We start from the raw sequence: 23,853 nt of genomic DNA on the forward strand, positions 1-23,853 counted from the left end.
CACCTAGTTGTGCTTGCGGGGGTTGAGCTCTGGCTCTTTGGTCCCGCCTCTCAACTGTCAATCAACTGGTGTACAGGTTCCTGAGCCTATTGGGCTCTATCATATTTATACTTGAAACTGTGTATGGAGTCAGCCTCCACCACATCACTGCCTAATGCATTCCGTCTGTTAACTACTCTGACACTGAAGAAGACACTGCGTGCGTGCGTGTGTGTGTGTGTGTGTGTGTGTGTGTGTGTGTGTGTGTGTGTGTGTGTGTGTGTGTAGTATGGTGTATGTTGGACATAAGGCTGTGAACATGGTCAAATCTTGCCAGCCTCTTGCCTCCAAGCTTGCCGGCTATCCTCCCAGCCAGCTTGCCAGCCTGCTATCTCTCCCAGCTATCCTGCAGCTACCCTCCCCTACTATCCTACCCTACCAGCCTGAAAATAAACCCAGTAAGACTAGCAACGTGTAAACTAGGAGAACCAGGCTCCCTCTAGGAGAACCAGGCTCCCTCTAGGAGAACCAGGCTCCCTCTAGGAGAACCAGGCTCCCTCTAGGAGAACCAGGCTCCCTCTAGGAGAACCAGGCTCCCTCTACAGGTGACCGCTGACCACACAATTACTCCAGTATCTCCTCTCCCCTCGACCCAAAACGCAGGTCTACAGCAAACTATAAACTACACACTGGACTAAGATGCAAGACCATCTTGCAAGATGATAGCGACGATGTGCTCCTCCACGGGGATGGTGCTGCGACCTCCTGACCCCACACATGAACCAGTCGGGGTTAAAAAGGGTCACTTGCAATCATACTTGCAACATAAGTACCCGTTTCCGAATGCTGTTTAATTGCTGTAGGTTATCGAGTGCCGCCAATGGTCATGGGTTGCCGTTAGTGACAACTTAGGATGATGGCAACTTAGCTAAGTTCTTGAAAAGTAAGATAAGTTAGTCTGGGAGGAGAAGGTAGTAGGTCAGTGTGACTATATGACATCTTGGAAGGGATATGGCGACAGGATACGAGGACTGAGAGAAGGAATGGTGCCCAAGCACTTGGACCATCGGGGGATCGAGCGACGACCTGCAAGAAGCGACTCCGTTGCTGTACAGGTGTTGGCCCTAATAAGACTGGCTGTGGAGTGTTTGTCAAAGGTCAGGATGGTGTTGGGAGACTTTCTACGTCAGGGGAGGTCTCTGGTCGGGTCAGTGGCCGACCCACCTGTCACCTACTTTGTATCACGAGTCTTAACAACCGTCCTCCACACCTGTCCTCCACACCTGTCTCAACAACTGCAAGAACACATGTGTCACCATTCACGCGCGCACATCTGTCAACTGAAGTACACGGGCGGCGCTTCTACCTGGTTGATACCTGGTTGATGGGGTTCTGGGAGTTCTTCTACTCCCCAAGCCCGGCCCGAGGCCAGGCTTGACTTGTGAGAGTTTGGTCCACCAGGCTGTTGCTTGGAGCGGCCCGCAGGCCCACATACCCACCACAGCCCGGTTGGTCCGGCACTCCTTGGAGGAATAAATCTAGTTTCCTCTTGAAGATGTCCACGGTAGATGTCTTGAAGATACCTAAGATGTCTTGAAGATACCTAAGATGTCTTGAAGATACCTAAGATGTCTTGAAGATACCTAAGATGTCTTGAAGATACCTAAGATGTCTTGAAGATACCCAAACCTCAGAGCTCAACATCCCGCCCTATATCATCAGCATATGGACGGCCTGGAGGCATGAAGTGTTTTTCCGGGCTCACCATATCCCGTGCTACATGGACACTTCGTTCTGAGTAGGTAAATCTACAACCACCACCACAACGTCCTGGAGGGAGGTAGTATGTGTGGCACCAGTCTCCGAGTCCGCTCCCTCGTGCAGCCAAGATAAGGGTCGTTAGCGGGACTTTCAAGTTAAACAGCCTTGTAAACCATGGGGGCAATTTAGGTAATTCAATAACCCCAAGAAAGCAAGCTTTTTGTCGCTTGGAGAGACGAGGTTATTATGGAGGAAAGGTTGGCTAGAAGACGTCTCACGCTCGACGAGGAGCAGCCCTGAAGACTTTTTATTATTTTGAGATCCTGGTCCAGCTGTGTGGTGTATGGTCCTGCTGGTCCAGCTGTGTGGTGTACGGTCCTGCTGGTCCAGCTGTGTGGTGTATGGTCCTGCTGGTCCAGCTGTGTGGTGTATGGTCCTGCTGGTCCAGCTGTGTGGTGTATGGTCCTGCTGGTCCAGCTGTGTGGTGTATGGTCCTGCTGGTCCAGCTGTGTGGTGTATGGTCCTGCTGGTCCAGCTGTGTGTTGTATGGTCCTGCTGGTCCAGCTGTGTGGTGTATGGTCCTCCTGGTCCAGCTGTGTGGTGTATGGTCCTGCTGGTCCAGCTGTGTGGTGTATGGTCCTGCTGGTCCAGCTGTGTGGTGTACGGTCCTGCTGGTCCAGCTGTGTGGTGTATGGTCCTGCTGGTCCAGCTGTGTGGTGTATGGTCCTGCTGGTCCAGCTGTGTGGTGTATGGTCCTGCTGGTCCAGCTGTGTGGTGTATGGTCCTGCTGGTCCAGCTGTGTGGTGTATGGTCCTGCTGGTCCAGCTGTGTGGTGTATGGTCCTGCTGGTCCAGCTGTGTGGTGTATGGTCCTGCTGGTCCAGCTGTGTGTTGTATGGTCCTGCTGGTCCAGCTGTGTGGTGTATGGTCCTGCTGGTCCAGCTGTGTGGTGTATGGTCCTGCTGGTCCAGCTGTGTGTTGTATGGTCCTCCTGGTCCAGCTGTGTGTTGTATGGTCCTGCTGGTCCAGCTGTGTGGTGTATGGTCCTGCTGGTCCAGCTGTGTGTTGTATGGTCCTGCTGGTCCAGCTGTGTGGTGTATGGTCCTGCTGGTCCAGCTGTGTTGTGTATGGTCCTGCTGGTCCAGCTGTGTGGTGTATGGTCCTGCTGGTCCAGCTGTGTGGTGTATGGTCCTGCTGGTCCAGCTGTGTGCTGTACGGTCCTGCTGGTCCAGCTGTGTGGTGTACGGTCCTGCTGGTCCAGCTGTATGGTGTACGGTCCTGCTGGTCCAGCTGTGTGGTGTATGGTCCTGCTGGTCCAGCTGTGTGGTGTATGGTCCTGCTGGTCCAGCTGTGTGGTGTATGGTCCTGCTGGTCCAGCTGTGTGGTGTATGGTCCTGCTGGTCCAGCTGTGTGTTGTATGGTCCTCCTGGTCCAGCTGTGTGGTGTATGGTCCTGCTGGTCCAGCTGTGTGGTGTACGGTCCTGTTGGTCCAGCTGTGTGGTGTATGGTCCTGCTGGTCCAGCTGTGTGGTGTACGGTCCTCCTGGTCCAGCTGTGTGTTGTATGGTCCTGCTGGTCCAGCTGTGTGGTGTATGGTCCTGCTGGTCCAGCTGTGTGGTGTATGGTCCTGCTGGTCCAGCTGTGTGGTGTATGGTCCTGCTGGTCCAGCTGTGTGGTGTATGGTCCTCCTGGTCCAGCTGTGTGGTGTACGGTCCTGCTGGTCCAGCTGTGTGGTGTATGGTCCTGCTGGTCCAGCTGTGTGGTGTATGGTCCTGCTGGTCCAGCTGTGTGGTGTATGGTCCTGCTGGTCCAGCTGTGTGGTGTATGGTCCTCCTGGTCCAGCTGTGTGGTGTACGGTCCTGCTGGTCCAGCTGTGTGGTGTATGGTCCTGCTGGTCCAGCTGTGTGGTGTATGGTCCTGCTGGTCCAGCTGTGTGGTGTATGGTCCAGCTGTGTGGTGTATGGTCCTGCTGGTCCAGCTGTGTGGTGTATGGTCCTGCTGGTCCAGCTGTGTGGTGTATGGTCCTGCTGGTCCAGCTGTGTGGTGTATGGTCCTCCTGGTCCAGCTGTGTGGTGTATGGTCCTGCTGGTCCAGCTGTGTGGTGTATGGTCCTGCTGGTCCAGCTGTGTGGTGTACGGTCCTGCTGGTCCAGCTGTGTGGTGTACGGTCCTGCTGGTCCAGCTGTGTGGTGTACGGTCCTGCTGGTCCAGCTGTGTGTGTGTATGGTCCAGCTGTGTGTGTGTTGGGACGCGTGACCTTGAGTGGAGACCTTGCCAGGGTGTCCCCACTAACTGGAGCAACTGACTGACTGTGACAAAAAGCGAGGGAGGAAGGGGGGTGGACACGACCACGCCTGGTGATTCACCAGTCTGTCTGTGTCTGGGAGTAGCAGCACAGGGGCCAAGGCGCTCAACACCTTATCTTGAGGTTATCTTGAGATGATTTCGGGGCTTTTTAGTGTCCCCGCGGCCCGGTCCTCGACCAGGCCTCCACCCCCAGGAAGCAGCCCGTGACAGCTGACTAACACCCAGGTTCCTATGTTACTGCTAGGTAACAGGGGCATAGGGGTGAAAGAAACTCTGCCCATTGTTTCTCGCCGGCACCTGGGATCGAACCCAGGACCACAGGATCACAAGTCCAGCGTGCTGTCCGCTCGGCTCGACCTCTATAGTGCTCCTGCTTCACCGCTCACAAACTGCATCACGCCCTCACTTGAAGCTGGCGTGAAACATGGACACATGTGAGCAGTGTGTCCATGTTTGTGGCTGTGTCATCATGCAGGTGTGTCATCATGCAGGTGTGTCATAGTGCAGGTGTGTCATAGTGCAGGTGTGTCATAGTGCAGGTGTGTCATAGTGCAGGTGTGTCATCATGCAGGTGTGTCATCATGCAGGTGTGCCATAGTGCAGGTGTGTCATCATGCAGGTGTGTCATAGTGCAGGTGTGTCATAGTGCAGGTGTGTCATCATGCAGGTGTGTCATAGTGCAGGTGTGTCATCATGCAGGTGTGTCATAGTGCAGGTGTGTCATAGTGCAGGTGTGTCATAGTGCAGGTGTGTCATCATGCAGGTGTGTCATAGTGCAGGTGTGGCATCATGCAGGTGTGTCATAGTGCAGGTGTGGCATAGTGCAGGTGTGTCATAGTGCAGGTGTGTCATAGTGCAGGTGTGTCATCATGCAGGTGTGTCATAGTGCAGGTGCGTCATAGTGCAGGTGTGTCATCATGCAGGTGTGTCATAGTGCAGGTGTGTCATAGTGCAGGTGTGTCATAGTGCAGGTGTGTCATAGTGCAGGTGTGTCATAGTGCAGGTGTGTCATAGTGCAGGTGTGTCATCATGCAGGTGTGTCATAGTGCATGTGTGTCATCATGCAGGTGTGTCATCATGCAGGTGTGTCATAGTGCAGGTGTGTCATAGTGCAGGTGTGTCATAGTGCAGGTGTGTCATCATGCAGGTGTGTCATAGTGCAGGTGTGTCATAGTGCAGGTGTGTCATAGTGCAGGTGTGTCATCATGCAGGTGTGTCATCATGCAGGTGTGGCTCAGGTATGGCAACGGGCAGTTGCCACACTCAGCTTTGCCTTTGCACAGTTTTCCTTTGCCACTCCAAAGAATTTAATTGTATGGTCCTCAATTGTATGGGAGCCGGTCGGCCGAGCGGACAGCACGCTGGACTTGTGATCCTGTGGTCCTGGGTTCGATCCCAGGCGCCGGCGAGAAACAATGGGCAAAGTTTCTTTCACCCTATGCCCCTGTTACCTAGCAGTAAAATAGGTACCTGGGTGTTAGTCAGCTGTCACGGGCAGCTTCCTGGGGGTGGAGGCCTGGTCGAAGACCGGGCCACGGGGACACTAAAGCCCCGAAATCATCTCAAGATAACCTCAAGATGGTGCTGGCCAAGGCGGCTAGTTTATTGTGCACTAAATAATTATCCTGTGAGCAGTAGCGCAAAAAGGATTACATAGAGAGGGTACCTGATCAATCTGGCTGTGACTCGTACTATAGATTGTGAGGAGCGGCGTCTATGATCATCTAACTCAAGCGGCCAGGTGAGAGACCGGGCCGCGGGGACATGGATGCTCTGAACCACCTCAAGGTAACCCATCCAGAAAGCACTATAAACAGTTTTTTCAGAGACTGTTATTACTGGGCACTCTGACATAAATATGATACGAGTGTAGGAAACTTGAGGTTAATAATGAGTTGTTTGTACGGGGTGGACCAACCATGTAGGGAAGGCCCCCTATGCTATTAACCATGGGCCAGATTCACGAAGTAGTTACGCAAGCACTTACGAACCTGTACATCTTTTCTCAATCTTTCGCGGCTTTGTTTACAATTATTAAACAGTTAATGAGCTCCGAAGCACCAGGGGGGCTGTTTATAACAATAACAACAGTTGATTGGCAAGTTTTCATGTTTGTAAACTGTTTAATAAATGTAACCAAAGCCGTCAAAGATTGAGGGAAGATGTACACGTTCGTAAGTGCTTGCGTAACTACTTCGTGAATCTGGCTCCATGTTTTCACACTCAAAGATGCTTTGATGACAAATTGAATGTTGTCGAAATCCGTCACTCTCCCCTCACTCTCACACGGATCTCTCTCCCCCTCCCTCCCTTCCCCCCTACTCTCACACGGCCCCCCTCCCCCCCCCCACTCACCCCCTCCAGCTGCAGGCACTACAATAATTACTTCACATAATAATGGTTGATGTGCTTTGTCCATTTTTGGATGTGTTCAGTTGGGGAAGTTATTACCAGTACCGTGTGGCCTTGTGTTGGGGGAGGGGGGGGGGTGGTGGGGGGGAGAAAGTTGTAGTAGGTTATTAACTGGTTGTGTGTGTGCGCGCGTTTGCGTGTGCATGTTCTATCTTGAGGTTATCTTGAGATGATTTCGGGGCATTTTAGTGTCCCCGCGGCCCGGTCCTCGACCAGGCCTCCACCCCCCAGGAAGCAGCCCGTGACAGCTGACTAACACCCAGGTACCTGTTTACTGCCAGGTAACAGGGGCATAGGGTGAAATAAACTCTGCCCATTGTTTCTCGCCGGCGCCTGGGATCGAACCCAGGACCACAGGATCACAAGTCCAGCGTGCTGTCTCGGCCGACCGGCTCCCACACACGCCCAAAACCCACACTTGTAATGGGTTACCTGAAGGTCGTCTCGGGTTACACACACAAATCACAATAGCGTGATGTATCAAATGAACAAATCCACAGGGATCCACAAGTCCTGGTTTGTGTCTCGGAGAGGCTGCAGGGTCCAAGTAAATTCAGTAGAATTTCTGGTTGCAATTCTTACACCATGTCGTAGCTCGGTCGATTAAGGCAGCGTCTGGGATGCTCTCAGACGTAGGTTCGAATCGACTTGAGAATGATCCAGGACGGACCGAAACGTCGTCGTCCCTTCTAGTGTGTGGTCTGGTCAATATTGGTTCGAATCCTCGTCACGGCCCTTGTGGATTTGTGGTCTAGGGTATTAATGTCCTCGCGGCCCGGTCTCTGACCAAACCTGTGGCTAACCTGACCTGTGGTGGTGTGGCTAACCCAGGCGCCCAGTGCTGGTGGTGTGACGCAGGCACCACAGTGCTGGTGGTGTGACGCAGGCACCACAGCGCCGCTGGTGTGACGCAGGCACCACAGCGCCGCTGGTGTGACGCAGGCACCACAGCGCCGCTGGTGTGACGCAGGCACCACAGCGCCGCTGGTGTGACGCAGGCACCACAGCGCCGCTGGTGTGACGCAGGCACCACAGCGCCGCTGGTGTGACGCAGGCACCACAGCGCCGCTGGTGTGACGCAGGCACCACAGCGCCGCTGGTGTGACGCAGGCACCATAGCGCCGCTGGTGTGACGCAGGCACCACAGCGCCGCTGGTGTGACGCAGGCACCACAGCGCCGCTGGTGTGACGCAGGCACCACAGCGCCGCTGGTGTGACGCAGGCACCACAGCGCCGCTGGTGTGACGCAGGCACCACAGCGCCGCTGGTGTGACGCAGGCACCACAGCGCCGCTGGTGTGACGCAGGCATCACAGCGCCGCTGGTGTGACGCAGGTACCACAGCGCCGCTGGTGTGACGCAGGCACCACAGCACCGCTGGTGTGACGCAGGCACCACAGCGCCGCTCAGCACGTATTCCCCTGGACGTGTTTACCAAGTTTACATCTCAGCAGCGAAAGAGGTCGACTATTATGACCCTTATGTGTAGGAGGAGTGTGTTGGGGGGCGTCTGAGGCTGGCTGAACTGTTCACAGTACTCTTAACACAGTACTCGTAACACAGTACTCTTAACACAGTACTCTTAACACAGTACTCGTAACACAGTACCCGTAACACAGTACTCGTAACACAGTACTCGTAACACAGTACCCGTAACACAGTACTCGTAACACAGTACCCGTAACACAGTACTCGTAACACAGTACTCGTAACACAGTACCCGTAACACAGTACTCGTAACACAGTACTCGTAACACAGTACTCGTAACACAGTACCCGTAACACAGTACTCGTAACACAGTACTCGTAACACAGTACTCGTAACACAGTACCCGTAACACAGTACTCGTAACACAGTACTCGTAACACAGTACTCGTAACACAGTACTCGTAACACAGTACCCGTAACACAGTACTCGTAACACAGTACTCGTAACACAGTACTCGTAACACAGTACCCGTAACACAGTACCCGTAACACAGTACTCGTAACACAGTACTCGTAACACAGTACCCGTAACACAGTACCCGTAACAGTACTCGTAACACAGTACCCGTAACACAGTACCCGTAACACAGTACTCGTAACACAGTACCCGTAACACAGTACCCGTAACACAGTACTCGTAACACAGTACCCGTAACACAGTACCCGTAACACAGTACTCGTAACACAGTACTCGTAACACAGTACTCTTAACACAGTACTCTTAACACAGTACTCGTAACACAGTACTCTTAACACAGTACCCGTAACACAGTACCCGTAACACAGTACCCGTAACACAGTACTCTTAACACAGTACTCTTAACACAGTACCCGTAACACAGTACCCGTAACACAGTACCCGTAACACAGTACTCTTAACACAGTACTCGTAACACAGTACCCGTAACACAGTACTCGTAACACAGTACTCGTAACACAGTACTCGTAACACAGTACTCGTAACACAGTACCCGTAACACAGTACCCGTAACACAGTACTCGTAACACAGTACTCGTAACACAGTACTCGTAACACAGTACCCGTAACACAGTACCCGTAACACAGTACTCGTAACACAGTACTCGTAACACAGTACTCGTAACACAGTACCCGTAACACAGTACCCGTAACACAGTACTCGTAACACAGTACTCGTAACACAGTACTCGTAACACAGTACTCGTAACACAGTACCCGTAACACAGTACCCGTAACACAGTACTCGTAACACAGTACTCGTAACACAGTACCCGTAACAGTACTCGTAACACAGTACCCGTAACACAGTACCCGTAACACAGTACCCGTAACACAGTACTCGTAACACAGTACCCGTAACACAGTACCCGTAACACAGTACTCGTAACACAGTACTCGTAACACAGTACCCGTAACACAGTACCCGTAACACAGTACTCGTAACACAGTACTCGTAACACAGTACTCTTAACACAGTACTCTTAACACAGTACTCTTAACACAGTACCCGTAACACAGTACCCGTAACACAGTACTCGTAACACAGTACTCGTAACACAGTACTCTTAACACAGTACTCTTAACACAGTACTCGTAACACAGTACTCTTAACACAGTACTCTTAACACAGTACTCTTAACACAGTACTCTTAACACAGTACTCGTAACACAGTACTCGTAACACAGTACTCGTAACACAGTACCCGTAACACAGTACCCGTAACACAGTACTCGTAACACAGTACTCTTAACACAGTACTCTTAACACAGTACTCGTAACACAGTACTCGTAACACAGTACTCTTAACACAGTACTCTTAACACAGTACTCGTAACACAGTACTCGTAACACAGTACTCTTAACACAGTACTCTTAACACAGTACTCTTAACACAGTACTCGTAACACAGTACTCTTAACACAGTACTCGTAACACAGTACTCGTAACACAGTACTCTTAACACAGTACTCTTAACACAGTACTCGTAACACAGTACTCGTAACACAGTACTCGTAACACAGTACTCGTAACACAGTACCCGTAACACAGTACTCGTAACACAGTACTCTTAACACAGTACTCTTAACACAGTACTCTTAACACAGTACTCTTAACACAGTACTCTTAACACAGTACTCGTAACACAGTACCCGTAACACAGTACTCTTAACACAGTACTCTTAACACAGTACTCGTAACACAGTACCCGTAACACAGTACTCGTAACACAGTACTCTTAACACAGTACTCTTAACACAGTACCCGTAACACAGTACTCGTAACACAGTACTCGTAACACAGTACTCTTAACACAGTACTCGTAACACAGTACTCGTAACACAGTACCCGTAACACAGTACTCGTAACACAGTACTCTTAACACAGTACTCTTAACACAGTACTCTTAACACAGTACTCGTAACACAGTACTCGTAACACAGTACCCGTAACACAGTACTCGTAACACAGTACTCTTAACACAGTACTCTTAACACAGTACCCGTAACACAGTACCCGTAACACAGTACCCGTAACACAGTACTCGTAACACAGTACTCGTAACACAGTACTCTAAACACAGTACTCTAAACACAGTACCCGTAACACAGTATCCGTAACACAGTACTCGTAACACAGTACTCGTAACACAGTACCCGTAACACAGTACTCTTAACACAGTACTCTTAACACAGTACTCGTAACACAGTACTCGTAACACAGTACTCTTAACACAGTACTCGTAACACAGTATTCGTAACACAGTACCCGTAACACAGTACTCGTAACACAGTACTCTTAACACAGTACTCGTAACACAGTACTCTAAACACAGTACCCGTAACACAGTACCCGTAACACAGTACTCGTAACACAGTACTCTAAACACAGTACCCGTAACACAGTACTCGTAACACAGTACTCTAAACACAGTACCCGTAACACAGTACCCGTAACACAGTACTCGTAACACAGTACTCTTAACACAGTACTCGTAACACAGTACTCTTAACACAGTACTCTTAACACAGTACTCGTAACACAGTACTCTTAACACCAGGGGGGTTAGTGTTTTGAGTCACGGACCCCTTTAAAACTCTGGTAGAAGTTATGTACCACAAACATGAAATGCTTATAAATGCACTTAGAAAAATGCACATCAGCGCAGCTCTGTATACAATGAATATACTTTATTTGAAAATTGATTTTATTTGACTTTCACTGTGAAGCCCAACCATGGACCCCTTGAGCGGTCCATGGACCCCTTGAGCGGTCCATGGACCCCTTGAGCGGTCCATTGACCCCTTGAGCGGTCCATTGACCCCTTGAGCGGTCCATGGACCCCTTGAGCGGTCCATGAAGGAGTTTTAGGGGGGTCTGTGAAAGTTCTTAACCTGAGGGGTCCCTCCACACAATTTAAGAACCCAACTTTACACCAATACTTTTCAAATGGAGCTATTTTGCACTTCCTGCCATGCCTCCTGGGCTTCAAGTGACTCCAAACATTGCCTATATTGAAGAGTGCAGACGATAAGTGGGTCACTCGAGCCAATATTACAACTGGCGATCAAAGAGGTGGAGCCCAGGAGTTGAATCACGCCCTGTAAGAAGCACTTAAGAGGTGATCAGGTCAACAACTTGAGATGCGTGAGGAATGTGTGGAATGTTGTGACCGAGGTGGTGAAAGTGGCCAGCGTCCCCCCCCCTCCCCCCTTAACAAACCTTTCACTTTCTCTCTCTCTCTGTGCTTTCTTGGTGCCAACACTGACCCAACCTTTCTCCCCCCCACCCCTTCCCCCCATCTGCCTCCCCCCCTAACCATCACCCCCCCCCATCTGCCCCCCATCCCCTACCTTCACCCTCATGGCCCTTCCAGCAATATCATAACTCTCACTTTGGATTCACTACGCCGCTAGGTTAGGGGAAAGTGAGAGTGAATTTGTGTGTGTGTGTGTGTGTGTGTGTGTGTGTGTGTGTGTGTGTGTGTGTGTGTGTGTGTGTGTGTGTGTGTGTGTGTGAGTACTCATCTATTTGTACTCACCTAGTTGTGTTTGCGGGGGTTGAGCTCTGGCTCTTTGGTCTCGTCTCTCAACCGTCAATCAATAGGTGTACAGATTCCTGAGCCTATTGGGCTCTATCATATCTACACTTGAAACTGTGTATGGAGTCAGCCTCCACCACATCACTTCCTAATGCATTCCATTTGTCAACCACTCTGACACTAAAAAAGTTCTTTCTAATATCTCTGTGGCTCATTTGGGCACTCAGTTTCCGTGTGTGTGTGTGTGTGTGTGTGTGTGTGTGTGTGTGTGTGTGTGTGTGTGTGTGAAAGGGAGTGAGAGGGATCGATAATAACCTATATAGTAACTTCTATAGTACATTATGGTACTTTCCTCAAACGTACCAAAATGTACGTTTGTACCCCTGAAAAGATATCTTTCTCTTGCCCAAATGACAAGTACTTTAAATTGGAACCATACCTGAGGACCCATAGTGTAGCCTGGCCAAGTAGGCCTACGCTTAGTACACGCTATCTTGGGGCCTAATATAGTACATATCTTTGCTATATTACACACAAGATTAAATTTGGGATTTTAGCCATTTTTCTCCGATTCTATAAAATTGATCGTATTCAATGTGAACTTTTTGGGGTCCAAGAGAACATATTGGTACCTTTGACCAAATAGTTACTATAAACACTATACTTATTTTAAGTACTTTAGTTACTATACTATAATTGCTATAGTTACTATACACTAATTATTATAGGTACTATAGTCATTATAAGTACTATAGTTGTTATAGATACTATAGTTAATATACTTAATATAAACACTATAGTGTAAGAAATGTAAATTCATTTTTTCTCATATGGCAAAAGACTCGATACATTGATGAGAGAGAAGGATCGGTGTCCGTTGCTTGGATATGTGTTGACAACTGTTGCTGAAGGCACGTGAGAATGGCGCCCTCCAGGCAGCAGCTGGGGCGCGCATGCGTAAGGCTCCGTTAAAAAAAATTTCTTTCATTTTTTTGACCAGATCACACACTACAAGGTGAAGGGACGACAACGTTTCGGTCCGTCCTGGACCATTCTTAAGTCGATTGTGTTTTTTTTAAATTTTGCCCCGAGGGGCGAGTTTATTGGGCAGCGCCACTCATCCTGTGAGTGGACACACCGCCATAGTGACAGTATTGGGCAGCGCCACTCATCCTGTGAGTGGACACACCGCCATAGTGACAGTATTGGGCAGCGCCACTCATCCTGTGAGTGGACACACCGCCATAGTGACAGTATTGGGCAGCGCCACTCATCCTGTGAGTGAACACACCGCCATAGTGACAGTATTGGGCAGCGCCACTCATCCTGTGAGTGGACACACCGCCATAGTGACAGTATTGGGCAGCGTCACTCATCCTGTGAGTGGACACACCGCCATAGTGACAGTATTGGGCAGCGCCACTCATCCTGTGAGTGGACACACCGCCATAGTGACAGTATTGGGCAGCGCCACTCATCCTGTGAGTGGACACACCGCCATAGTGACAGTATTGGGCAGCGCCACTCATCCTGTGAGTGGACACACCGCCATAGTGACAGTATTGGGCAGCGCCACTCATCCTGTGAGTGGACACACCGCCATAGTGACAGTATTGGGCAGCGCCACTCATCCTGTGAGTGGACACACCGCCATAGCAGCATGTACAACACTCCCCAATAGGAAGAAAACCCGCTGGGCTCCGTTAACAATGGCGGAGCTTCCTGCCAAAATTGAATAAGAACGGTGTTATGAGTATAAACATTTCCGTCTACATTCGGTTAAAGTTATGACAGGAGTTTAGTGTTAAATGTTGACATACAGTATAGTAAGTAATATATGTTCTGTGAAGTATTATATACGTTGATGAGGAGATCATTTGTGTGGTGGATGTTGAGTGTGTTGAGTGAGGGGTTCACTGAAGACACCGTGCTAGTGTGACCTTAGTATTACACTCACGTCTTAGCCTCACCCTTGCGCAAGGGCCCGGTGCTAGATGATGTGTTAAGGAATTTACATAGAAGGAATAATATTGATTCCTCTCGGTTTCACAGATCCTCTTTACTCTGTCTTCTGGATTTGACTTTTTTCATAGCCTTCCGTCTTCTCGGAAGAGAGATATCTTGATATATATCATCTTGATCGTGAAGAACATCCCGACACTTTCTGCACGCTCTCTGATGTCAGGGACCAGATGCTGGGGCCCGGGTTACATTCTCGGACATGACAAAGACGTTAAAACGTGTTTCCTTCCATCTGATACATCTGTTCACCTAGCGGTAAGTAGTAGGCACGCGGGAGTTAGGCATCAGGGGATTAAACTCAAATCCGTGGATTGTGTGTGCCAAGAACCACTGTGCTACAGGACCCACTAGAGACCGAGACGTACTACAGGGATGCGGGGAAGCCTGTGTGCCTGTTCGTGCGTGTGTGCGTGTGCGCGCGCGCGCGTGTGTGTGTGTGTGTGTGTGTGTGTGTGTCTGTCTGTCTGTCTGTCTGTCCAGCCCATCCTCCTAAAATTTCCCATCGTCAAGAAAACGGACAATTTAAAGTGTCCTCTCCTAACCTACCAGAGAACTCAAAACAGAAAACGGGGCAGTACGTCATTTTCACCAGCCGCTTCCAGTTTCTAGTACGAGAATTCTTGGCCTGAAGTAACTCATACGAGCGAAATGTGACGTTGTGTGTAAGAGGAGAGGTTAGTGTGTGGCAGTGCAACCCGTTCTCGCACTTGTGTATAGTCAATATTGGCTTATTAAATAAGTGCATATGTGACATACTAATTTATTGTGAATATTTTAGTTTACCTTGAAAAGCTTCATAGAAAACACCGACCTCACCTAACCTTCTTAGTATGTTAAGATAAGCATCTTATTGCTTCTTAATTATAATTATTACTTAACCTATACCTATATTAGGTATATACCTATAATTATATAGGTATAATAACTACAATTATTACTTAACCTATACCTATAATAGGTTAAGTAATAATTGTAATTAAGAAGCAATAAGATGCTTATCTTAACATACTAAGAAGGTTAGGTAAGGTCGGTGTTTTCTATGAAGCTTTTCAAGGTAAACTAAAATATTCACAATAAATTAGTGTGTCACATATGCACTTATTTAATAAGCCAATATTGACTATAAGCAAGTGCGAGAACTAGTTGGGCAGTGTTGAACACTTAGTGAATAACAAGGTGACGGAGGACACACTTGCTCCATACACAGTTTCATCAGTTGATATGAGACGAGGCAACAGTTAAGTCATTTATTACGCGCTCCAAACCTGTCCCGCGATTGCTCAGAGACAATCCAAGATGATGGTAATGTTTAAGATTCGCTACTGGGAACAAAAAGTTCCAAGAAGCACTGGCTATGGTGAGCCCGTAGTGGACTTGTAGCTGGCACAGGAGCGGGGCTGTGCAATCCAAGATAGTGATCAATTCTTTACGAGCAAATGTTCAGGCTAACTCATCGGATTATTGGCATCAGATCACACCTACAGATACAGACTCGGGGGAACAGGAGCTGAAGCTCAACCTTAGCAAATTCAACAAGCAAAAAAATAATAATAAACATATGCCATTAAGATCTGTAGGTGCCATTACCTGGACAGTCTTTGATGGCTGGGTGGTTCGCTGCGCTAATTGGCTATGCCAATAGAATAATAACTAGGCGCTCATTGGCTAATGGCACGATTATCTAACTGCTGCCACTTTTCTCTCACTAACCAGCCTGTCCTAAGCTTTCCCAACGTCTGTCGGGAAAGTGCTGTCGTACTAAAGTGCCCCCTTATCCTAACCTGCCAGAGGACCCACAACAGAAAATGGGACAGTATGTAAATTTCGGGAGCCGCTGCCATGTTCCAGCACGACGATTTGTGGCCCTAGGTGGAGTATACGTCAAAATGCGACGTTCTATAAGGAGGCCGGGATGACCTACCTTGAGGTGCTTCCGGGGCTTAGCGTCCCCGCGGCCCGGTCGTCGACCAGGCCTCCTGGATGTTATCGTGTGAGATCCAGTAATTGACATCAAATTGCCCAACGTGTTCAACTGGATGTTTGTTCTCCTTGTTCATGTTCTTACATTTGTTAGTGTTATTGTGTTTCTCACCTTCCTCTGTTCTTGTTCATCTTCCTCCTCCCTCTTGGACCTGTACTGTTCAACCCTGACATGTTATTACCACACTCTCCACGGTGGTGGTCAGTAAATGTTGTACTGGATGGGGTACCCGGTGGTGCCCGGGTCTCCACCCTCTAGGTTCCCCTTCCTCTTGCCCCTCTCCCACCCCTACCATTCCTCCTCCCCCCAGTTACCCCTCCTCCCCTCTCCCTCTTCCCCCCTCTCCCCTCTCCCTCTTCCCCCCTCTCCTTTCCCTCTCCCTCCCTCTCCTTTCCCTCTCCCTCCCTCTCACTTTCCCCTCTCCGTTTCAGAAAATTTATCACGAAAGGCTGAAAAACTGCTATACAAATGTGCTGGAAAAATAAATCCATTATTTCAGATCATGAAAAGGATAGGGAAGGGGGTCGATATAGAAGCGGATATTTCTTGAAAGGGAGGCACTGGGGCCGATCCCGACTGGCCTATGATTCTCCAATCCCACTCATGTGTCATATTGTAAAGTTTGGCGAGTCCCAAGTGTCCGACCTCCAGCCTTGGACGGACACACACACACACACACACACACACACACACACACACACACACACACACACACACACACACACACACACACACGCACGCGCGCGCTGCAGGTGGACCCAGGAAATATGATGCATGGAGGAGGCGGCGAGATGATGAGTGCTAATAGTGTTAATGTAGTAATGACGTGTTAAGACAGTGTTCCTCTCTGGTGTTCCCACAGCTGGTGTCGGAGCTTGGGGTCCTGCTGTACCGAGCCCTCGACTACAGCCTGGCCAGCGATGAGGAGCGTGACCTCTCACCTTCCCTTAATCACCTTATTGACCTCATGACATCCGCAGGTGAGTCACTTTATCGCATTATCTTCACCCACTCAACACAAACAGTTAAATAGGGTACCTGGTTCTTTTTTATGTGAATAAGTCATTCCTTCAAGTGGGTTTGAGTGTATATTATTGCATCGTCATAAGGGGCATAAGTCATAAGGGGCATAACTGGCAAACCCCTCACAGTGTTCAAGAGAGAACTGGATAAGCACCTCCAAAGGATACCTGATCAACCAGGCTGTGACTCATACGTCAGGCTGCGAGCAGCCGCGTCTAACAGCCTGGTTGATCAGTCCAGCAACCAGGAGGCCTGGTCGACGACCGGGCCGCGGGGACACTAAGCCCCGGAAGCACCTCAAGGTATCGTATTTTGTGGGTGGACCGGGGTCAGATTCACGAAAGCACTTACGCAAGCACTTACGAACCTGTACATCTTTTCTCAATCTTTGGCGGCTTTGTTTCCAATTGTTAAACAGTTAATGAGCTCCGAAGCACCAGGAGGCTGTTTATAACAATAACAACAGTTGATTGGCAAGTTTTCATGCTTGTAAACTGTTTAATAAATGTAACCAAAGCCGTCAAAGATTGAGGAAAGATGTACACGTTCGTAAGTGCTTGCGTAACAGCTTCGTGAATCTGGCCCCAGGTCTCTTTCTTGACCTTTCGCGGTGGTTGACCTCTTCCTCCTCCTCCTCCTCCTCCTCCCATATATGCTGGTTAGCATTGTAAATGTGTGGCCACGTCTGTGGTAGAAAATAATAATAATTAAAAAAAAAAAAAAACTGACCCATCCCTACTCCTTTGGCCACACTGTCCTATGTGGCCACGTTAGTGTTGGAGTGAGGGATGTGGCCATACTACACCACGTGGCCACACTGTCCTATGTGGCCACGTTTGTGTTGGAGTGAGGGATGTGGCCATACTACACCACGTGGCCACACTGTCCTATGTGGCCACGTTTGTGTTGGAGTGAGGGATGTGGCCATACTACACCACGTGGCCACACTGTCCTATGTGGCCACGTTTGTGTTGGAGTCAGGAATGTGGCCATACTACACCACGTGGCCACACTGTCCTATGTGGCCACGTTTGTGTTGGAGTCAGGAATGTGGCCATACTACACCACGTGGCCACACTGTCCTATGTGGCCACGTTTGTGTTGGAGTCAGGAATGTGGCCATACTACACCACGTGGCCACACTGTCCTATGTGGCCACGTTTGTGTTGGAGTGAGGGATGTGGCCATACTACACCACGTGGCCACACTGTCCTATGTGGCCACGTTTGTGTTGGAGTGAGGGATGTGGCCATACTACACCACGTGGCCACACTGTCCTATGTGGCCACGTTTGTGTTGGAGTGAGGGATGTGGCCATACTACACCACGTGGCCACACTGTCCTATGTGGCCACGTTTGTGTTGGAGTGAGGGATGTGGCCATACTACACCACGTGGCCACACTGTCCTATGTGGCCACGTTTGTGTTGGAGTGAGGGATGTGGCCATACTACACCACGTGGCCACACTGTCCTATGTGGCCACGTTTGTGTTGGAGTGAGGGATGTGGCCATACTACACCACGTGGCCACACTGTCCTATGTGGCCACGTTTGTGTTGGAGTGAGGGATGTGGCCATACTACACCACGTGGCCACACTGTCCTATGTGGCCACGTTTGTGTTGGAGTGAGGGATGTGGCCATACTACACCACGTGGCCACACTGTCCTATGTGGCCACGTTTGTGTTGGAGTGAGGGATGTGGCCATACTACACCACGTGGCCACACTGTCCTATGTGGCCACGTTTGTGTTGGAGTGAGGGATGTGGCCATACTACACCACGTGGCCACACTGTCCTATGTGGCCACGTTTGTGTTGGAGTGAGGGATGTGGCCATACTACACCACGTGGCCACACTGTCCTATGTGGCCACGTTTGTGTTGGAGTGAGGGATGTGGCCATACTACACGTGGCCACACTGTCCTATGTGGCCACGTTTGTGTTGGAGTGAGGGATGTGGCCATACTACACCACGTGGCCACACTGTCCTATGTGGCCACGTTTGTGTTGGAGTGAGGGATGTGGCCATACTACACCACGTGGCCATACCTCATGTTGTCCTGGGTAAATATGGGCTGTAACCCCATGTTGCCATGGTCTAGTAAGGGCCATATACGTGGTTATGTCAAGTATGAGGGCCTCGTAGCCTGGTGGATAGCGCGCAGGACTCGTAATTCTGTGGCGCGGGTTCGATTCCCGCACGAGGCAGAAACAAATGGGCAAAGTTTCTTTCACCCTGAATGCCCCTGTTACCTAGCAGTAAATAGGTACCTGGGAGTTAGTCAGCTGTAACGGGCTGCTTCCTGGGGGTGGAGGCCTGGTCGAGGACCGGGCCGCGGGGACACTAAAGCCCCGAAATCATCTCAAGATAACCTCAAGATAACAAGTAGTTACTAACCAACATACTTATAGTATATTGCTTTAAATATTTACTTGAGTTGTTACTTTGTTGTTTTTTGTACCCAACTGGTTAGTATCATGTTGAAATAATTCAAGAGTTAAGTAGTTATTGGTACTTCCTGTGAGTGTATGAGGGTGTGCGCGCGCGTCTGTATAGAAGAAAATGGGAATTAATTACTCCCAGTTTTGTAACTTTAAAGGGAACTGGAAATGGTTGATAAGTGAATGATGGACTCCAGTGAAAGTGTAAATGTAGGAGCGGGCATGACTATGGTCGGCAGTTAGGGTATATTGGGGTGTTTACACTCATGCTTGTCAACGTGGAAAATAAGTCACACTAACGTGTGACTTATGGCAAAAAAATTAAATTTAAAAAATGGAAACCATGTATAAAACTGAATCAAATCACACTATTAAACGAAAGAGCAATGTAAAGGATCTTGTTGTAATCATGTCAGAAAACCTTACCTTTACAGAACACCATAAAGTAGCTGTCACAACTGTAAGAAAAATGACAGGTTGGATAAGAAGGACCTTCCAAACAAGGGTCGCCATACTAATAATGATACTTTTAAGACACTAGTGCTCTCTAGGGTGGAGTATTGTTGCACAATGACAGCCCCATTCAGAGCCGGATAAATTACTGACCTGGAGAGCGTGCAAAGATCCTTTACTGCTAGAAACCACTATTTAAATGATCTTAATTATTGGGACCGATTAAAAGTTTTAAATCTGTATTCTCTTGAGCGCAGGCGGGAGAGATACATAATAATCTACACGTGGAAGATAGTAGAGGGGCTGGTCCCAAACCTGCACACAGAAATAACACCACAGAGACCAGAAGACATGGCAGGATGTGCAGTTGAAGAGCAGAGGTGCAACAGGTACTCTGAGAGAGAACTCTATCAACATCAGAGGCCCGAGACTGTTCAACACTTCCACTACACATTACTGGCCGACCCCTCATAGTGTTCAAGAGAGACCTCGAAAAGCACCTCCAAAGAATATATGATAAACTAGGCCGTGATACATACATCAGGCTGCGAGCACCCGCGTCCAACAGCCTTGTTGAGCAGATGACCAACCGGGAGGCCTGGTCGGAGACCGGGCCGCGGGGCCATTGATTCCCGGAAGCTCCACAGGGTAAACACAAGGTAAACGTGGGTGAAGACATCATATGACTCTAAGGGACAGAATCAATGTGTGTCACTTACGCACATGCTTAAGGTACGTGTTAGTCAGCTGTCACGGGCTGCTTCCTGGGGGTGGAAGCCTGGTCGAGGACCGGGCCGCGGGGACAAATCATCTCAAGATAACCTCAAGATAAGGTCGTCGTTTCTTCATTTTCTGACGTGTGGCTTGGATGTGAAACCAGGCTTGATTCCAGGAGTCATTGTCACGGTGAGGATAGTTTGTGTATGTACGTTAACACGTTAAGCATGTACGTTGTTGTATGTTAAGATGCCGGGGCGCCGTGTTGATCCCAGTCCTCCAGACATGTGACTACTGCCTTGTGGCGCATGTGCTCTGTCCTGCAGGGTGATGGCCTCTACTTCTCTCTACCAACAACGTTCTGGCGGATGTGGTGGGGGTTGATACCTGGTTGATACCTGGTTGATAACTGGTTGATGGGGTTCTGGGAGTTCTTCTACTCCCCAAGCCCGGCCCGAGGCCAGGCTTGACTTGTGAGAGTTTGGTCCACCAGGCTGTTGCTTGGAGCGGCCCGCAGGCCCACATATACCTGGTTGATGGGGTTCTGGGAGTTCTTCTACTCCCCAAGCCCGGCCCGAGGCCAGGCTTGACTTGTGAGAGTTTGGTCCACCAGGCTGTTGCTTGGAGCGGCCCGCAGGCCCACATACCCATCACAGCCCGGATGGTCCGGCACTCCTTGGAGGAATAAATCTAGTTTCCTCTTGAAGATGTCCACGGTTGTTCCGGCAATATTTCCTATGCTTGTTTGTAGATTCCAAAAGATCCAAGTAGCACGAGCTGTGGTGAGCCCGTAGTGGACTTACCTGGCACAGGAGCAGTGCTGTAACTGTGTGTGGGGTGGGGGGGGGGGCGGGAGATGTGGTGGGGGAGGCAGTGAAGTACTGTGTGGGGGAGGAGAGAAGGTGATATGGGGAGGCGTGTGTGTTGGGGGGATAGGCAGGGGTTATGGGGGTTGGGGCACCAACAAGAAGAGGTGAAACGCGGCAACGCCTGAGGTTGGGGGTGAGGTCACCTCATGGTGAGGGAGAGAGGGAGGCGGAATGTGTCAGAGAGTGCAGGAGATCCTTCCCTGTGCCCCAGGTGTTGGTCGTGTAAGCACTAAAGCCAGCAACGATGCCAGGGGTAGAAAGCAGAAGGGCTCGCTGCCAGGGGAGCCGGTCGGCCGAGCGGACAGCACGCTGGACTTGTGATCCTGTGGTCCCGGGTTCGATCCCAGGCGCCGGAGAGAAACAATGAGCACAGTTTCTTTCACCCTATGCCCCTGTTACCTAGCAGTAAAATAGGTACCTAGGTGTTAGTCAGCTGTCACGGGCTGCTTCCTTGGGGTGGAGGCCTGGTCGAGGACCGGGCCGCAGGGACACTAAAGCCCCGAAATCATCTCAAGATAACCTCAAGATAGCCACTGTCGTTCCCTCCCTGGAAATACAAACCGTAACTGTCTCTATTTTCCGCTTGTTACAACTTGTAATAAAGTTGTTACATCTTGGCTTAACGTGTTTATAACGCATTAGAACGTTGTTACAACTTGCTATATTGGTTGTTATGACTGGGTTGGTGGTGTTAGAAACTTGTTCGAACGTTGTAGCAACGTCGTAGTTTCGGTGTGTGTTTGGCGGGCTCAGGCAGAGTGAGTGACGCTGCTCGTCTCCTGGCCATTCCTCTGGTTCCAGCTGGGTTGTTATGGGGCGAGGAAGGTGGTTATCTTGAGGTTATATTGAGATGATTTCGGGGCTTTTAGTATCCCCGCGGCCCGGTCCTCGACCAGGCCTCCACCCCCAGGAAGTAGCCCCGTGACAGCTGACTAACACCCAGGTACCTATTTTACTGCTAGGTAACAGGGGCGTAGGGTGAAAGAAACTGCTCAATGTTTCTCGCCGGCGTCTGGGCTCGAACCCAGGACCACAGGATCACAAGTCCAGCGTGCTGTCCGCTCGGCCGACCGGCTCCCTAGTGGTGGTGGCACTATTGTTAGTCTCTCTCTAGTGCTATTGTTTACCAGTATAATGATCTCTCTCTCTGGGTACTCACTCTTAGCTATTGTTAGTCTACACACACTACGCCAGTTATAGTGGGGGGGGGGACCTTTGTTGTTGTAGGGTACTGGTGTTTACCTAACAGTGACCGTGGAGAAGTAAGGTCTAGCTCTTCTGCTTCGCCTGCTAGACTTGTTGTGGCTCTTGCGATATAATTGAGATTCTCTGAGTGTAATGAACGTGTTGACCACCCTTACTGTATTTCCACTATTAGTTTTAGTTTAGTTCATTTATTATGCACCCCATACCCATCTTGTGGGCGGTAGTGGAAAGGGTTACAGAGGCACATAATGGGCTCAGGGGACTGAACCCCACAGTTCATTTAGCTAAGCAAACCACTATTTCCATACATTTCTTCAACTCATTTATGTCCAGCTTCCACTTGTGGCCTCTTCTACTTTTACTCAATTTATAAAAGCTGTCTTTTTTCCGCCTTGCCTCTTCAAATCGATATCTTGCATGTTGTGATCATGTCATCTGTTTCTTCTCTTCTCTAGGGTTGAGAGATTTAGTTCCGTATATATTGGAAGTTTTCAATTTCAGTTTTCAATTTCAGTTTTCAATTTCAGTTTCGGACTTTACAAGGTGCGAATGCCAGGCCTGTGCTACATATTCCAGTATTTGTCTAAGATAGGCTAATGTTTATTATTTTAGGCTTTATAAGAGTCGCTATTTAGGCTTTTAAATGCCGTTGTAATGTTTGTCAGCGTCTCAGATGCCGCCGATGTTACTGCGTTTACGTGTGCCTCCGCTGTTGGCCTTGGAATGATCTCCACTCATATAGGTGTCTTAATTTTGAAGTCTCATTTTCCTTATTGTGGTAGAGTTGTTTTGTGGATTTTTCTACAAGGATTGTGGTGGTTGTGGTAGTGGGGGTTTGTTGTGGTGGTTGTGGTAGTGGGGGTTTGTTGTGGTGGGAATTTGTGGTAGGTTGTTGTTGTTGTGGTTAATTGGTAAACAGTGGTGGAGTTTACAGTGATGTGGTTGTTGGTTATACCATGCGGGAGAGAAAGTATCTAGAGGGTGGGGGGGGGGGAAGAGATGGGGGCTTGTACTCCACAACACTTTCCCTGCCCACCACCTCCCCTTTCACACGCACACGCACACGCAGGCACACGAGTTTACTATGGTTGTGTGTGTGTGATGACGGGGAAGGTGGATGTCACAAACTGCCGCAACACGTCCAATATACTGCCCCATTCCACTCTTCATTTCTC

General features: G+C 49.5%; 1 protein-coding gene across 7 annotated transcripts in view; it reads left to right on the top strand.

Moving 5' to 3' along the window:
* Window positions 1-23,853, top strand: part of spir (spire type actin nucleation factor) — a 237,717-nt gene that overhangs the window by 104,363 nt on the left and 109,501 nt on the right. For all 7 annotated transcript variants that reach the window (XR_011226023.1, XM_069319275.1, XM_069319276.1 and 4 more), the window contains exon 3: window positions 16,830-16,947. Coding sequence is in view for 6 of the 7 variants with exons in the window: in XM_069319275.1 (XP_069175376.1) it covers window positions 16,830-16,947 (118 nt within the window). In the remaining variant the exon portion in view is untranslated. The remainder of the gene's footprint in view (window positions 1-16,829; window positions 16,948-23,853) is intronic.

Source organism: Procambarus clarkii, chromosome 92 (genome assembly GCF_040958095.1).
Source record: "Procambarus clarkii isolate CNS0578487 chromosome 92, FALCON_Pclarkii_2.0, whole genome shotgun sequence".
Taxonomy (NCBI): Eukaryota; Metazoa; Arthropoda; class Malacostraca; order Decapoda; family Cambaridae; genus Procambarus; species Procambarus clarkii.